Source organism: Carassius auratus, chromosome 36, assembly GCF_003368295.1.
Source record: "Carassius auratus strain Wakin chromosome 36, ASM336829v1, whole genome shotgun sequence".
Taxonomy (NCBI): domain Eukaryota; kingdom Metazoa; phylum Chordata; class Actinopteri; order Cypriniformes; family Cyprinidae; genus Carassius; species Carassius auratus.
The window spans coordinates 19,550,020-19,568,029 of NC_039278.1; the positions used below are offsets into that span (position 1 = coordinate 19,550,020).

At 37.0% G+C, this 18,010-nt stretch overlaps 2 protein-coding genes across 2 annotated transcripts; one reads left to right on the forward strand and one right to left on the reverse strand.

The window, feature by feature from the left end:
• The first annotated feature begins 11 nt into the window (after window positions 1-11).
• On the forward strand, window positions 12-7,902 carry LOC113055557 (protein O-GlcNAcase-like). The gene is made up of 16 exons (XM_026221949.1): window positions 12-167; window positions 807-858; window positions 948-1,045; window positions 1,224-1,354; window positions 1,435-1,606; window positions 1,707-1,805; window positions 2,016-2,288; window positions 2,361-2,459; window positions 3,234-3,460; window positions 3,560-3,737; window positions 6,520-6,605; window positions 6,683-6,775; window positions 6,914-6,984; window positions 7,063-7,183; window positions 7,249-7,372; window positions 7,483-7,902. The coding sequence occupies exons 1-16, from the start codon at window positions 125-127 to the stop codon at window positions 7,617-7,619; spliced, it is 2,004 nt and encodes a 667-aa protein (XP_026077734.1). The 5' UTR covers window positions 12-124; the 3' UTR covers window positions 7,620-7,902.
• Window positions 7,719-14,668, reverse strand: LOC113055558 (soluble calcium-activated nucleotidase 1-like). Its single transcript, XM_026221950.1, has 4 exons — window positions 14,517-14,668; window positions 11,058-11,687; window positions 9,704-9,907; window positions 7,719-8,945 (listed from the first exon to the last, which is right to left on the reverse strand). Exons 1-4 carry the CDS (start codon window positions 14,611-14,613, stop codon window positions 8,575-8,577), a joined length of 1,302 nt encoding a protein of 433 aa, XP_026077735.1. The 5' UTR covers window positions 14,614-14,668; the 3' UTR covers window positions 7,719-8,574.
• Between the last annotated feature and the right edge of the window lie 3,342 nt (window positions 14,669-18,010).

Consider the following 18,010-nt stretch of genomic DNA (forward strand, 5'->3'; position numbering starts at 1 on the left):
TGCGCGACAGCGTGACCACGCGTTCAATAAGGAAGTAGAGAGATTATAAACATAAACATTAATCCAAACAGCTGATTCCGTGTCATCAGATCCACAGATCTCGTCGAGCACACTTCCAGGAATCATGTCCCAGAAATCCAAGATGTTCCTCAGTGGAGTAGTCGAGGGTGAGTCACTAAAAGCGTTTGACATAATACAAAAACTGTAACATAACATAAATACACGTAATGACCACATACATGATTAATGTTAAGCTTAATGTGTTTGTAACGTGATTACAGCTTAGTTATTTAGTTGTTGGTTTTTTTTGTTACATGTTGATAAAATAGTACAATACTAATATGTTTTATTTAGTAATTGTTTATTTTATTTAGTAGCCGCATTGTATTATTATTCTTTTTTTATTCAGTTTCATTTTTAGTAGCAGTGGTAATAATAATAATTTTATCTTGCAGTAAAATATTATGATTGAATACATTTTTTGGTTTTATTTAGTAGCAGTCGGAGTAATGCTAATAATAAATATTATTATTTCTTTAAAGCCATATTCATTATATGGCAAAATAAAAATAGCCAAATAGTGTTAGAAACATGCGCAACATGTAATTTTTTTTAATCATGTTATAAATAGCTTTTAAGGATATTCTACTGATTTGTATCATTATAATAATAATAATGCCTAGAATGTAGAATAAATGCAGAATATATAATAAACAAGATGCACAAATTATTCAGTTTTACATATTATGCATTAAGATAAATGTATGTATTTGATTTCTGAATGTTATGATCTTTGTGTGCTGCAGGGTTTTATGGGAGGCCGTGGACTATGAGCCAGAGGAAAGAGCTCTTCAGGAGGTGAACGAACCGCTCTTATCACATGCCTTCAGCTCTTATCAGCTCATTTATCACTTCTTCTCTGTGTGTGCGTGCTGTTGTCTTCATAGGGAGCAGAAATGGGGCTTGAACGCGTATCTGTACGCCCCAAAAGATGATTACAAACACCGGATGTACTGGAGAGATCTGTATTCCCTGGAGGAAGCAGGTGACAGTCATGTATTTGATACACAGGACTGAATAATGAATACTGAATACGATACTCTCACAGTACTTTAAACCAGAGAAGCCCAAACCAAAGTTGGTCCTTGATAAACTTTGATCCTGATCCCCTTGAGCAGAGCAGGACTAGTTTCTGAAGATGAGGTGTTGGTTGTGTCTTCCAGAGCAGCTGATGACGCTGATCTCCGCCGCTCGGGAGCGTAACGTGGAGTTCATCTATGCCATCTCTCCAGGGCTGGACATCACCTTCTCCAACCCTAAAGAGCTGGCGGCGCTCAAGAGGAAGCTCAGCCAGGTGCGCACCGCTGGAAAGCAATCATCAGTTATTTAACCCAATCTTTGATTAGAAGTGATCTCTTTGTGAACTCTGTGCAGGTGTGTGGCTTCGGCTGCCGGTCGTTCGCGCTGCTGTTTGACGACATCGAGACAGAGATGTGTCCGGCTGATAAAGAGTCGTTCAGCTCGTTCGCTGAAGCTCAGGTGTCCGTCACTAACCAGGTGTTTCTGCACCTGGACGAGCCACACACCTTCCTCTTCTGCCCCACCGGTAAACACAGCCGTCTCAAAATAACCACCAGCATTCTCAGTGTTGAGCGTTTCTTCAATGCACAACAATTGTCATTATTTCTGTAATCTGGTTTGTGCAGATTACTGCGCTGCGTTCTGCACTCCTAGCGTGCCGCTGTCTGCGTATCTGAACACGGTCGGAGAGAAACTCAACGCTGGGATCGACATCCTCTGGACAGGTAACATCACTAACATTCATGCATTTAGCAGATGCTTTTATCTAAAGTGACTTGCATTGCATTCAGAGTCTGCGTTTGATCAGTGCATGCATTCCCTGCGAATCGAACCCATGCATCACTAGTGCACTGAACTAAATGCATGAATGCATCGTTATGGAAGTTGCATGAAGGCAGTTTCTTGACATGCAGAACATGCTTGTGTCCCATCAGGGCCGAAGGTGGTGTCCCAGGACATCAGTGTGGCGTCTATAGAGGAGGTGTCCGCTGTTCTGAGGAGACCGCCGGTCATCTGGGACAACATCCACGCTAACGACTACGACCCGCAGAGAATGTTCCTGGGACCCTTCAAGAACCGGCCCACCGAGCTCATCCCTAAACTCAGAGGCGTCCTCACCAACCCCAACTGTGAATTTGAGCTTAACTTCGTGGCTGTTCACACGCTGGCCACCTGGTGCAGCTCCGGACACAGAGACGTCTCTATGGGTAAAGATCGCTTCTGTTCACACCGCATTGTGTGCATCATTTATTAATGTCTGTGATGTCATCGCTGCACAGATGGAGACGATCAGGGCTCGGACTACAACCCCCATGAGGCTTTGCGGCTGGCGCTCACTGATTGGCTGGTTGAGTTTGGCAGAGCTGATCAACCTGATGGTAAATACGTTTTAAAAAGGCCGTCAAAACATTTCATTACTTGATATTGATAAATATGTCAAATATCAATTAAATACACTGAAATACTAAAATAAATAAATAAACAAAAAATGAAAACTACATAGACATTTTTTTTAAACCTACTAAAAAATTACTAAAATGAAAACAGAAAATATTAAAATAATATGAACAAAAGATTAATAATAAGATTATATACACAGCTCATATTTCACCCTTAATTCAAAGAAAAAATTATGTTTTTCTTTTAAAAAGCCTATTTTTAGGACTCTGCTAAACAATTTTTCTGCTTTATTTTTTTGCAAATTAAGCATTGTAAGAAATTCTCATTACTATAAAGGAAACTAATTATTTTTTTCAATATATTTCATTTTAAAAAATCTGATACTGTGATTTACTGAATTTAAAAAAACATTAAATCAGTGTTATTTTAATATCATTCATATAGTTTTTGTTATTGTTTTGAATTATATTAATAAAAAATCAGTTTTCATTAAAATTTCAGTTAATTCTTTTGTGTTTTTATTATTATTAATTATTCTTTTATCTAGTTTTAATTATTCGAGTACTTCAAATGACACGTAAATGACAAATATAGTAAGTTAAAGTTCTAGTTTTATTCTATTGAACGTTTTTATGGTTTTAGATAATAGATAAGACCCTGTAGAATCAAAAAACACCTGCTTAATTGGCATTAATAGTAATGTTGGAATCCCAATCACTCGTGATTATCCAGCGGTGTGTCCCTGTGTTCAGGTGCAGGAGCGGGCCGCTCTAAACGCCAGGCGTCTGACGAGGAGCCGATGCAGACGGAGGGATACGCTCCAGGACCCGGAGACAACCCTCTGTACACCGCTGAGCCGCTGACGCTGGACGACCTGACGCTGCTGTCCGAGCTCTTCTATCTGCCGTACGAACACGGAGCCACGGCCGTCCTCATGCTGCAGGAGCTGCACTGGCTGCGCAGAGAGGATTCAGAGCGGGTCAGGATCACACAAACACTGCACTGACACTGCATGCACTGTGAGTTGTTCTGGATATAATGTGTTGATGTAAATGTACCTGTGGCTGGATCTCCGCAGGATAAGGAGGAATGGCGGCGGAGAGCGGAGAAGTTTGACGATATGTGCAGCGCTGTGGTGCGGATGTTCAACAGACTGTCCAACGTTCCCAACCGGATCGTCCTGTACGACCTCTACAACTACATCTGTGACATCAAGAGCGGCGTCACCATGGCCAAAGCCTTCGTCAAGACCCTGGGTGAGAGACTCGAGACGCTCGTCCTCTGATCATACAGCAGTAAGCTCAAAGAACAAGCACCAAGAACTGACAACGCTCCTTAGCTGTTATTAAAACAGTGTAAACCACGGCTTCACAGGGATTATTGCGGTTATTCCATATACACAGAAAGGTTTCACAAAATAAAACAGGGCAAATAAAGTATAAAAACAGTTTCTTCCACCAAACAATGTAGCTCCTCAGAAACAGTCTCGTAACTTTGAACGCTCCTCTGGCTTCAGTTGTGTTTTTATTTATTTTGGTGACGTATAAATAAAGTCTTCCCATCTGCCTGCACTTGAGTCTTCGCCTCTTGCGATCCGTGACACTACGTCCTTAATAACAATGGATGAAAAGTTTAGAGCCCTACTGATGATTAAGTCTAGAGTGTGTCCACCTTTGTGTGTGGGTCCATGTACATGCTGAATCGACAGGTAAAAAAAAGCCTCAAGTCCAAATATTCATTTATCACCAATTAACTGTTTGACAATCTGAATCAACCGAGTCGCGAACATGCTCCGAAGTGCCGATCTGAATCAACCGAGTCGCGAACAGGCTCCGAAGTGCCGATCTGAATCAACCGAGTCACGAACATTCTCCGAAGTGCCGATCTGAATCAACCGAGTCGCGAACAGGCTCCGAAGTGCCGATCTGAATCAACCGAGTCGCGAACAGGCTCCGAAGTGCCGATCTGAATCAACCGAGTCGCGAACATGCTCCGAAGTGCCGATCTGAATCAACCGAGTCGCGAACAGGCTCCGAAGTGCCGATCTGAATCAACCGAGTCGCAAACAGGCTCCGAAGTGCCGATCTGAATCAACCGAGTCGCGAACAGGCTCCGAAGTGCCGATCTGAATCAACCGAGTCGCGAACAGGCTCCGAAGTGCCGATCTGAATCAACCGAGTCGCAAACAGGCTCCGAAGTGCCGATCTGAATCAACCGAGTCGCGAACAGGCTCCGAAGTGCCGATCTGAATCAACCGAGTCGCGAACAGGCTCCGAAGTGCTGATCTGAATCAACCGAGTCACGAACATTCTCCGAAGCGCCGATCTGAATCAACCGAGTCGCAAACAGGCTCCGAAGTGCCGATCTGAATCAACCGAGTCACGAACAGGCTCCGAAGTGCCGATCTGAATCAACCGAGTCGCGAACATGCTCCGAAGTGCCGATCTGAATCAACCGAGTCGCGAACAGGCTCCGAAGTGCCGATCTGAATCAACCGAGTCGCGAACATGCTCCGAAGTGCCGATCTGAATCAACCGAGTCGCGAACAGGCTCCGAAGTGCCGATCTGAATCAACCGAGTCGCGAACAGGCTCCGAAGTGCCGATCTGAATCAACCGAGTCGCGAACAGGCTCCGAAGTGCCGATCTGAATCAACCGAGTCGCGAACAGGCTCCGAAGTGCCGATCTGAATCAACCGAGTCGCGAACAGGCTCCGAAGTGCCGATCTGAATCAACCGAGTCGCAAACAGGCTCCGAAGTGCCGATCTGAATCAACCGAGTCGCGAACAGGCTCCGAAGTGCTGATCTGAATCAACGGAGTCGCGAACAGGCTCCGCAGTCCCGATCTGAAAACTTCGACCAAAGAATGTAAAAAACTCTATTTCTCTAATAACTCTAATAACTCTACAACTCTATGAAAGACTCAGATCACGTATCTAAAAATAAATCGCTATAGTAAAAGAGAGATAATAAGAGGAGTGAAGTTTCCTACCGTTCTGCTGTGTTTGGTCCTCACGCGTGTCTGATGCTCCGCTGCGCGTCTCCGCCCCTCACACGCGCGTTTACAGCGCTAAATTAATCATCTTTGCTAATTATTATACATTTACTTCATTGTCAGCTTCAGGTACTTCATTTATTATTGTTCAAACAAAAAAAGGTTGTATTTCAGTAATAATTCTAAATTTTTAAAATAAAATATATAAAATAATGGTTTCTTTTTTAATATCCTTTTTCAGGATTCTTTGATGAATAAAAAGTTAAAATTAAACAAATAAACTTGAGTAAAAGTACAGATAAGTATAATAAAATATTACTCCAGTAAAAGTAAAAGTACTCCTTTTTAAATTTTACTCAAGTGAAAGTACAAAAGTACTCCATTTTTTATGAACTTAAGTAAAAAAGTACTGAAAGATAGATGTTTGCAATTTTATATAGGCTACTTAATTTTATATTAGCACATTATTTTTTTTTTATAATCATACTGCTCAAAATAACTGGGACTTTTTCCAAAATAACCACTATATGGAGTCAAGATATATTTTTGTTGTTGATTTGGACTACACTGATGAGAGTTAATGTTCACTGTGAAGCTTACACTGTGATGAACCTGAGAGAAAGCATCTAATTTGTAAACTAATCATTTGGTGCGATTCCGATCCGATTTAAACGTTTATTTTGAAAAAACTCAGTTCGTTCGTGATGAATCAGACACCGCTTCTGCGTGTCGGAGCATGTGATATATTATAGGGAGTAGGTAACGATATGTTTTATGAAATGTAGTGAAGTAAAAGTAAAAGTTACTCAAAATAAAACTACTCCAGTAAAGTATAGATACTTGAAAAATGTACTTAAGTACAGTAACGAAGTAAAGCTACTCCGTTACTGTCCACCACTGCACAGAAGTAAACAAAGGTGTGTGTTACTTTGTAGCTTAATTCACAACAGCTTGGAACGCGTCTCAGCCAATCAGAATCAAGGAGCCGAACTCTCTGTTTCATAATAATAATAATTCTAAACTTGTCTTGTGTTTGTGTTGCAGGAGGTCAGACGCCTCATGCTACCCTCGCTCTGACCGATGACCCCGAGCCCTGGGGCTTCAGAGGAGGACTGTCCGGAGAATTCCAGGTACACTTCTGTACCACATTGACCTTTGACCTGTGACCGGGCCTCCAGCCCCTGACGGTGTTTGTGTTGATGTTTAGAGGATGCTGCCATCTCACGGGATCCGTGATCTGTTCCGCAGTCCTCCGGCCACACGCGTGTACACCATACGACCCTGCACTCCTAGAGACCAGGTGACACGCTCTTAAAGAGACAGTACACCACAAAACATCATGTCTTGTTTTAGTTCCTATTCACCAGTCAAAAGTTCTACTGTATTTTTTTATGTGCCTGTCTGGATTCTTGCGACTCTGTTGTGTGTCTGTTTCCAGCCGGAGGTGCAGAAGATCTTTAAGGAGATGCAGATCGAGACGCAGCAGAAGGTGGAGCTGGTTGGTGACCGGTGAGAGGAATACACCAGCTAGTTTAGTTAAGTTAGTCACCGAGCACTTAATCAAACTGGCTTCTGTGTCTGCGTCAGGCTGGTGGAGGGTCACGTCACGCCGTCACAGAACTGCAGTCTGATCCTCGACGACGCGGCTGGAGTTTGTGGTTATGCCTTCGCCCTCAGCGATGCCAAGACAGCCATGACTAAAGCTCAGGTACAGAAACAATCTATAAAACTCAAAACATGTCTTGGTCTTCACTGTGTTTGTGTTCCCTCCAGTATCCAGAGACGATGCTGCAGGATTTCCCATCAGTCATGGCCGTTCAGATCCACTCCAGAGTTCCTGATCACAGCACGGCCAAGCGGCTGATTGAACAGATGCTGTCAGCGCTGAGAGACAGCGGTGAGTTTAACAACACTCTCCACCAATCAGCAGCGTTACATTAGTCAGCGCTCTCACCGATGATGCTCAACAGATGACGGCAAGCTGCTCATCTAAGTGTGTTTTCACAGGGTCTAAAGGGGTTTTCAGTGAATTCAGATCCAAAGACAGACGCATGTTCGACTTCCTAAAGACGCTGGATGTGTTTCAGGTTCTTAAAGTCGACGGGCTTCCCACCAACCTGGTCATCATGGGAACTAAACTCTGATCTTACCATTTAAATTCATCCTTTGATTAAATCCATAATTTAGTAAACCACAAACATAAATTAATTCATTAAATGCACTAAAAAACAAAAACATAAATGTTTCAAATGAATAATAAATCTTTATTTGCATTCATTTCAATATGCACATCTTGTTATTTTTTTTAATCAATTACACAAATCAAAGACATATTATATAAACATATCCAGTGTAGATTGTACACTTAAAAAATAAAGTTTTGAGCTGTTGTTGTTTTTAATAAAGGCTAATCATTTTTACTTCTCATTTGTGCGTTTCTCAAAGTACACATTTATGTATTTATTACACAGGCTTTCTGCAATATAAGGGTCACAATTATAAATTTCTCTTTTAAGCCAAAAATCATTAGGATATTAAGTAAAGATCATGTTCCGTGAAGATATTTAGTACATTTCCTACCATAAATATATCAAAACTTATTTTTTGATAAGTAATATTCATTGCTAAGAATTAATTTGAACAACTTTACAGATGATTTTCTCAATATTTAGATTTTTTTGCATCCCTCAGATTCCAGATTTTCAAATAGTTGTATCTCAGACAAATATTGTCCTCCGAAAAAAACAACACACATCAATGGAGAGATGATGCATAAATCTCAATTTTGAAAAATTATGACTCGTTTTGTGCTCCAGGGTCACCTAAATGCAGCATTACGTTAATCTATCTGTGCTGGAAAATGTTCATTTGTTGCAGTGCATGCAGCATTTAATGCCACGACTTTATTTTAAAGCCTTAGTTTGTGAAAACGTGAAATAGGACCCGCAGAAAGCCTGTTTCCTCTATTATTGCATCTGTTTCCCGTTGCTTCAGTCTCCTGAAGTCCGCTGTAGTGATGTTTTCTGTGTCTGGTCCCGCATTGAGGACGGCCGTCTGCATGTGTCTGGAAATATTCTGGCCAGTGTATGGCCGTGTCGTCTATATGAACTCCAGTCCTTCATATTTGACGTCTCCGATCTTGGTGTCGGGCAGCAGGATTCGTCCGTCCAGCGTGAAGGCCGTGATGTACGTGGCGATTCGTCCCGCGTCCTCCTCTGATTTGAGCGCCAGTATGATCTGGTCGTCTGTGTCTGGGATGAATCTGAAGGAGGAGAAGCCGAGCGTGGGTTTGAGCGTCCCGATGCGTGAGGCTGAGATCTCACTGTAGTCCGGCGAGCAGCTCAGGATCAGGTTTGTGCCTCGGCGCTCGTCTGCCGCTTCCTCGTAGCGTTCGGAGCTCGCTCGGCGAGGGAGGAAGAACCAGCGCTGGAGACGCTCGCTCCACACGGCCGACTCGTGGATCAGATATCCTGAGACAGATGATACGATACGATATGATATCAGATCATACGCCAGTCAAAGAGTTTGGGGTCAGTGAGACTTGTAATGTTTTAAAAGAAGTCTCTTCTGCTCATCAAAGCTGCATTTATAATATCAAAAACCCAGTAATCTTGTAAAATGTTTTTACAATATAAAACAATGGTTTTTATTTTAATATACTTTAAAATATAATTTATTTCTGTGATGCAAAGCTGAATTTTCATCATCATTACTCCAGTATAAAGTGTCACATGATCTTCAGATTTATTATTAGAATTATCAAACAGTTGTGCTGACAAATATTTTTTCTGGATTCTTTGATGAATAAAAAGTTAATAAGAACAGCATTTATTCAGACTATAATTATTTTCTAACAATATAAATCTTTGTTAACACTTCTTAATTTAACACATCCTTGCTGAATTAAAGTTTTGATTTCTTTCAAAAAAAGAAAGCATGCAAATGTATTGACCATAAACTTTTGAACTGTAGTGTATATTTTTAGAAAAGATTTTGATTTCAAATAAATGCTGTTCTTTTTAACTTTTTATTCATCAAAGAAACCTGAAAAATAATGCATCACAGTTTCCAAAAAAATATTGTGCAGCACAACTGTGTTCAACATTGATAATAATCAGAAATGTTTACGTGAGTATGTGTGTGTGTGTGTGAGTGTTTGTGTGTGTTCTGTGTGTGAGTGTGAGTGTGAGTGTGTGTGTGAGTGTGTGTGTGTGTGTGTGTGACTCACCTGGTGGTTTGATATCTGCTGCTATCTTGAGTGCGTTATACCGCGGTACCCAGTTCTCGTGCTCCACATCACCACGAAACCCGACTATCTTCACCCACTCGGGGTTATTATTGACGAACTCTCCGGTGATGGTCGTCCACTCTTTCCCGAGACCACCGACATACAGACGCTCGTCCTTCACCGCCAACCACTCCGCCTTAAAACCTGCCACCAAAGGTCAAAGGTCAAGGGAAAGATCACACCTGCATGATGCACTAAAACTATGCACTCTTGAGCATGTAAAATATTGCGTCTAGATTCCTCATTGATAATTCAACACGTGTGGTTTATTTCTGATATTTCTTATTCCAGCTTATAAACTTCCTGTTTAAAAGAGGATGGATTAAACATACTGAAGAGTAGATGCACTTGATTTTCAGTGACTTTAAATGATACAGAATGACATAAGTATACAATAATATCAGATTATATTTGTTGCCAGACAAAAGATTTTTTACGTTTTTGACTGAAGTCTCTTTTGCTCAGCAAGGCTGCATTTATTTGATAAGATACAGTAAAAATTTTTAAATATTTTTACAATTTAAAATATACATTTTCTATGTGAATATCTAACTCTAATTTCTGTGATGCTCCGCTGTATTTTCAGCATCATTCCTCCAGTCTTCAGTGTCACATGATCTTCAGAAATCAGAATAATATGATGATTTACTGCTCAAGAAACATTTCTGATTATTATCAGTGTTGAACACAGTTGTGCTGCTCAATATTTTTATGGAAACTGTGATACAATAAAACTTCTTTTAAATATTACACTCCAAACTTTTGAACAGCAACATATCAAGGTTTACACAAACAGATTTAATCGCAGAAATAAACTTCATTTCAACATTCTATATTCACATAGAAAACAGCTGTTTTAAATTATAATATTTCAAAATTTTTACTGTAGTTTTGATGAAATAAATGCAGAAAACACTTCTTTCAAAAAAAAAAAGTATAGTATAGTTTAAATATATAACATTAACATTTTATTTTAAAAAGCGTATGTCTGATGATATATTTGTACGATTTTATAATTTTTCCGTTTGTTTGTTGTGTGTTTTTCTGTTTTTAATGACATCTGTTTTTATATAAATAAATTGTTATTCTCATGTCAACTTCAAAGACTATTTCCATGGCAAAATCAACAACAAAAAAAATACAAATATAACAAATAAAATAACAACCAGCACAACAACACTTAATTATTCCAAACTTTTGAATAATTTGAGTGCATATATAATATATAAGGTAATAAATAAGAAATACACTGCTGGATTCTCTTAAAGATGTTCTTATATAAAGCTGTATTCACCTTTAGACACATTTCCGTCTCCGTCCGGCAGGATGACCCAAGGCACGGCTCGGTTGCCCTCTATCCGGTACACCACACCCGTACGGTCGTCCACGCTGTACAGGTGCCCGTTAAACGCCACCAGCTCGGACAGCTCCATCCCACGACCCTTCTCCGACAGATGACTCTCCAGAACCACCGTCTCCGGATCCCACTCCACGGACACACTGTCCCCGCTGTCGGACACCAGCAGGTGTCCTTGTTTCAGGAAGCTGAACCATGTGTTGTCCTCCTGTCTGCGTGAGTTTGTGTCCAGGTCTGCTATGACTCCAATCCGGTAGCGGATCCCACTGGCCATGTGTTCCGGAGGACTGAGCGGATACGTGTGGTTATAACGTGAATCCACGGATTCGGCCGATGCCATCATGCCTGATACGTCCCGGATGGAACGCCACGAGCGCTTGCTGCTACCTTTGCCATCGGTGGAGCTCGACGGAGTTTGGTGCAGGTACACCAGGACAGCCAATCCCAGCAGGATTCCCACCAGGATAGCTCGCCATCGGAAGCGGAAACGCAGGTCAGAGATGGAGCTAGTGACGGAGGAGAACATGGACACACCATGAGCAGAAACCCCGATGGAGTCACGGCTCGCTGTTGACATGGAGAAGAGAAGAAACTTGAAATATGAATAAATTAAAATTCTACTTTCCATTATAAAACATCTTTTGGATGTTAGGATAAAAGTGCAAGGTTCAGATTTAAAGCAAGACACCACAGGTGAAAAACACTTAATCTAAAAATACGGTGCATGAATAATCATCTACTAAAACATCAATGTTTGAGTACATGATTCTTCTTATATTGTTATTGTAGTGTTACAAGTAAAAATGTGAGCTGACCAATACAACCATATTTACCCATCTAATAATAATCATATGTACATTAAGGGAATTGTTCTCTATTACTAATGTTCTGAAATGTTATGCACTAGTTTGAATGCATTTCCCGAACATAAATCTGAACGCTGGATGAAGCCAGATTTAAAATTCTGGTTTGGGTTTGTCGTCCTATTAGAGTGTAAGGTTTTTATAGAGGGGATTTTGGATTTCTCTTTGTATCACTCCATAAATCATAAAAAAAATGACAACAGACAGAAAACTAACACATTTTCACCATGTTTGTAGGAATAAAATGCTGTATAAATGAGTGTGAATGATATATGGACAATCCCCTCGGTAGAAACCTTCAGAATATAGAGAGGAATAAAACTGTAAGTTTTGGTGTTTCTAAGTGCTGCAGAAGTGGAGAAAAAACTCATTTTGTGAAAACAGCTTTTAAAGATATGTACTATAATTGAAATCTAAGGTAAAATAATAGTTTTTCCATGTTCAGTTTTTTTAGTTGTCTTTTTAAATGTTGGTTTATTTTGCTTCCATAACATATCTTTCTTTCAGACTAGAGGAATGAAAACATCTAAAATATACATTTGGGTGTTTATATTTTATTGCACTTTATCTATTTCCGCCTGTACATTTTAATTCCCATCCATATCTTTAAAGAGTTTTTTCTCCACTTCTGCAGCACTTACAAACACCAAAACTTACAGTTTTATTCCTCTCTATATTCTGAAGGTTTTTACTGTGGGGATTGTTCATATACCATTCAGATAACATTTTATTACAATATCGCTAAAAAAAATTCTTAAGTGTATTTGTTTTTCCTGTTGACGGTATTTTTTTATTTACGGTGTGATTAAAAGAGAAATCCAAAATCCCATCTATAAAAACCTTTCACTCTAATATAACAACAAACCTAAACAGGAATTTTGAACCTGGCTTTATACAATATTCACATTTATTTTCTAGAAATGTATGCAAATTTAAACATTAAAAAAAACTAATTTTGAAACTGTTTGTCATCAATCAACAGCTGTATTTTTTTCAACATTTAAAAAGGCTAATAAATGCTCAAACTATTGTAGAAAGCATGCACATCCATGAGAAATGCTAATCAGGCGCTCAACCAAACCTTTTTCCATTTCGCTATGATAAACGCTGCAGGACATGAACAAAACTAAACCACAGTTGCTTAAACAACAGCAAACCTCCCATCCCATAATGATGAGAGTTCAATGCTAAACGTGTCTGTTTAACAATCATTACTGCACGCTTCATTAAGAGATTAAACACAACTGCGGCCCAGAGAATATGAATCTCAGCAACAAACCTCATAAAACATGCTTCAGAACACCCAGCTGACCTTTAATATTTACATTCAGTAAACGCTTTTATCTAAAGCAGCTTACAAATAAGGAATACAACAAACTATTTTCAGCACGAGTCTCAGATCTTTGAACTCCACTGAATGTAAAATGTAAAGTATAATGAGTATTCAATAAATTAAATCATTATGTCTTGAATTTTGTTTATGTTTTGATCATTCTTAACATAGAAACACTTCAGTTATTCATAGTAATACTATCATAACCACATCAGATATTATTTACTTATTTAATCATTTATTATATATTTAATGTATTACTATCTTAATGTTATACATATATAATATTAAATAAAGAAATAAGACTATATATATATATATATATATATGTGTGTGTGTGTGTGTATTATATATTTTTTCTTGTCATTTAATTAAAAATGTGGAGAAAACAGAAAACAAAAGATCATTCTTAATAAAGAAAAATGCTAATACAGAAAATAAGCTTTTAAAATAGTATATATAAACACAAAATGGATAAAGTTCATCACATTTTTTGTTAACTTTTTCTCTCAAATGATAATAATAATAATAATAGTAATAATAAAAAATTTTGAGACTTTTTACCGCTAGTGTCAAAACTTTAGACTACATTAAAATTAAATAACAATTATTACTTAATCTATTATTTAATTAAAAAAAACCGTTAAGATAATAAAATCATCTTGGATCAGTTTAATTTAACCAGAAAACATCTGAAAGAAACTAGACACATAAACCTTCAAACAATCACAGCATGCTTGTAATGTATCTGTTGACATGGCAACCATGACTTTACCTGTGAAAGGTGAGATCACCTGTGAACTAACCAGTCCAACAAAATAAACAATTATACAACAATTAACATAGTTCATCAAGTTCAGCACAACACAAATATGAGTCCAGATCATTCACAATTCATAACGTTAAATGAAAATAATTCATATGAATGACTGATCAAATTCATATTACATTTTAAGATAATTGTTGGGTTATGTCAATCAAAAGTTGTATTGAAAGTAATAAAATTACAAACACACAAAACTATTTTTACTACTGTAGTAAAAACTTTTGGACGGCACTAAAATAATAAAAAATAAAAAAACAAGTAGTTTCTAATAAGAACAAAAATAACTTTAGAAGCTTAGATCTAGTCTTTTTCAAACATATATTTAACTAAACTTAATACAGTGAATGTGAATAAAAGAGGAATAACAAACAAACCTTTCTTTCTGGCCCTCATGTGTGCTGTTTGTGTCATTCGTGAAGTGTGAGACTGTTTTATTATCAGCACTCGTGTGTCATCATCTTCTGAGATCATTGAACCGCGCAGCACTGAGTGACGAGGCAAATCACGAACCCTAACCTAGTACACAGTCACTATAACCTTCAGACCCAGCCCTGCTGAAGCTCTGTGTCAGAGGTTACACACAAAACACTGCTTTCCACCACATCTCTTCTCTATAGCTGTGATACCGTCAGAAATGTGAAACCAGACATTAAGAGCTTAAGACATTAAGAGTGTAAATCTGTGGTCGGGTTTCTCTTGAAGAAACACTGATTTGTTTGGAAATTGATTGTAAACAAGATCAAACATGCAGATCTCTTTCTGTCTGATCCAATCAGATGAGAGCAGTGGACAGACTGGGACAGAGTTCAACCAGAAACATTGCAGTAAAACTATAATATTCTGGTAAAACATTGGTATACTCATAAACAGATCAGTGGCTCATGAACAATTATGTATTATTTAAATGTAATTTATTTATTTCCTATAATTACAATGATTATATAATTTAATTATTATATATTCATTTATTAATAATTTAATATTATATATACACATGCATTATTACATATACATATACGCATATATATACACATATATATATATATATATATATAAAATCCTAATTAAAATAATAAATACATTTTAAATTAATTTAACGTAATATAGAATAAAACAATAAATTATATTTAAGTGTATGTGTGTAACTAAATTAATAGAATTAATAAATTATAATTTATTTCAACATTATATAATAAATAACAATATAATAGTTATATAATATTAATGTTATTAAACAGATGACGGATCATTCAAATTATTGTGTTTATTATATATACACATTTATTAACAATTTAATATAAAGGTTATAAAGATATATATACAAATAAATTGACAGACTATTATATAATATAATACAATTAATAAACTATAAGAAGATTTTCATTTTCCAACATGTTTTTATTTAAAGATTATTTTTTAAATATTATATTAAATATCTTTATTATTTCATTAATTATTTAATATTAGACATAATATATTATATTACATATATTGATATATTTAATTAATATTATATTACATATTCATGATTTAATTTAAAATGTGGACTAAACAAAACAGATGATCACTTCATTCTAATACTTCTGTCTACTAATTGCACTTCTAATTAATGAGCATTTCATATTCTAGTAATGTTACCCCTGTTGCATTAGTTCATATTAATATGAACAAATTAATATTTTTCCAAGTTAGGTTTGGAAAATTATTAATCGAAAGCTCACATTTGTCTCACTTGTTGATTTCGTTGATTTTTTCGATTTACAAATCTGTTAATTTAGTATAACTGTGACATATTCATGTAATGTAATTTGAATGTACATTACATGATATGTAGCTGTTTTATTGCTTTCTCTGTGTTCAATCCCAACATTTTTCTTTATTTTTGTTTCTCTCTTTCTTGTGTCTCAGGTCAGAATTCAGCTCATTCCCTTTGAAATAATGGGATAAAATCTAAATAATACATCTTTAAACACTAATAATTTACTATCGTTTAGAAAATTTTATAAAACAAGTAAATACAAATCAAAAAGTGACACACTTTGTGACTCATTTTGATAGCACTATAGCCTACAGAAAAACTCCACAACAAATAATAACACATGTAACTGATGAGGCTATGGATCCAGTGAAAATGAAAATATGCACTGATACAGTGCACTGTAGAAAAATAGTAAAGTGATATTTTATATTAAAAAGTATATGTAGTACAACTTAAAGTAAAGTGAATAATATGAAAAGCGAGTACAATTGTACAATAACATACCGGTATAATAGATTTATAATAGCATAAAATTATATGTAATAATATGAATAATACCATAACATAACAAGTCAGTTTGGGGTTCACAAATCATTTGAGTCAGTTTCTGGTTTGCAAATCATTTGAGTCAATTTGGGAGTTCGGAGCGGCTTCGCAGATCATTTGAGTCAGTTCGGGAGTTCGAAGCAGGTTCGCGAATTATTTGAGTCAGTTCGGGAGTTCGGAGCGGGATCGCAAATCATTTGAATCAGTTCGGGAGTTCGAAGCAGGTTCGCGAATTATTTGAGTCAGTTCGGGAGTTCGGAGCGGGATCGCAAATCATTTGAATCAGTTCGGGAGTTCGAAGCAGGTTCGCGAATTATTTGAGTCAGTTCGGGAGTTCGGAGCGGGATCGCAAATCATTTGAATCAGTTCGGGAGTTCGTAGCTGGTTCGCGAATCATTTGAGTCAGTTTGTGAGTTCAAAGCGGGTTCGCGAACTCTATGGTTCTATATAGAACTCCAATGAACCCTTTTTTCTAAAAGAGTGTTGTCCAGTGTTGGGCAGTAACACGTTATTGGTAACGCTGATTTTAACTTAATAAATAAATTTGTACGTTTATACCTACCTGGCTGTCCATCTGTGGTGTCTCTGGAATAACTCTTCAAGGTGGTACGTTGGGTGGGGGACGGTTAATGTCAAAATTTAGGATTCATTATTGTAACTGAAAATCATATTTGGATCAAAATTGTCAGCTGTTTGGGAACTAAATCCGCTGTAAAGAGTGATCTGTTTAAGCCCACTGAAATGCTCCAGTGCAAACGATGCAGACACATCAATCAGCGTCTCTGTGTTTTAGGTTAAAAATAAAATAAAATAACCTTAAACTAACACAGATTAAATAAAATAACTCATGCATGTCCAAATTCCCCCCTGCTGTAATATTAACAGTTTTATTAAAATGCTACCATGACGTCTGTTTTTATATTGTTTATCAACAGTAACGTTATATTGTTTAGATTAACTAGAAGAGTAACGTTAGACAGACATGAATGTTTATTCATAACCGTACTGAAAATAAGTAAATATTGTAGCTGATGCTAAATGTCTAGCTAACAAGCTTGCTGGTGCTAACTTGAGGTAATTTTTATAAATAATGTCCAAATATTTTTATTCAACCACTTATATATATATATATATTGATTACATCTGGGGAGAAAAGAAAGGAAGTGATGTTCAGAACATGGTAACTACAGTAATTATCAAAGAGGGAAGAGATGCACCCCGACTTTGTTTATTTAATCTTAACTTTTTATTCATCAAAAGTATCGCAGATTCCAAAATAATATTTGGTAGCACAACTAATAATAATTCATCATATTTTCTTGATTTCTAAAGGTCATGTGACACTGAAGACTGGAGGAATGATGCTGAAAATACAGCTGCACATCACAGAAATAGATTATATTTTAAAGGATATTAAAATAGAAACCATTATTTTATATATTTTATTTTGATCATTTAGATTTATTTCGGAAATACAACCTTTTTTGTATCAAACAGTTAATTGAACAATAATAAATGAAGTACCTGAAGCTGACAATGAAGTAAATGTATAATAATTAGCAA

Excerpts from the sequence above, each read along its gene's own strand:
- LOC113055557 (XM_026221949.1), top strand. The coding sequence starts at position 125 with ATGTCCCAGAAATCCAAGATGTTCCTCAGTGGAGTAGTCGAGG. Across the intron at positions 1,355-1,434 it reads TCAAGAGGAAGCTCAGCCAG|GTGTGTGGCTTCGGCTGCCG; the intron begins GTGCGCACCGCT and ends AACTCTGTGCAG. Across the intron at positions 7,184-7,248 it reads CAGCCATGACTAAAGCTCAG|TATCCAGAGACGATGCTGCA; the intron begins GTACAGAAACAA and ends TGTTCCCTCCAG.
- LOC113055558 (XM_026221950.1), bottom strand. The coding sequence starts at position 14,613 with ATGATCTCAGAAGATGATGACACACGAGTGCTGATAATAAAACAGTCT. Across the intron at positions 11,688-14,516 it reads CATGAGGGCCAGAAAGAAAG|CGAGCCGTGACTCCATCGGG; the intron begins GTTTGTTTGTTA and ends CCATGTCAACAG. Across the intron at positions 9,908-11,057 it reads AGACGGAAATGTGTCTAAAG|GTTTTAAGGCGGAGTGGTTG; the intron begins GTGAATACAGCT and ends CTTTGGTGGCAG.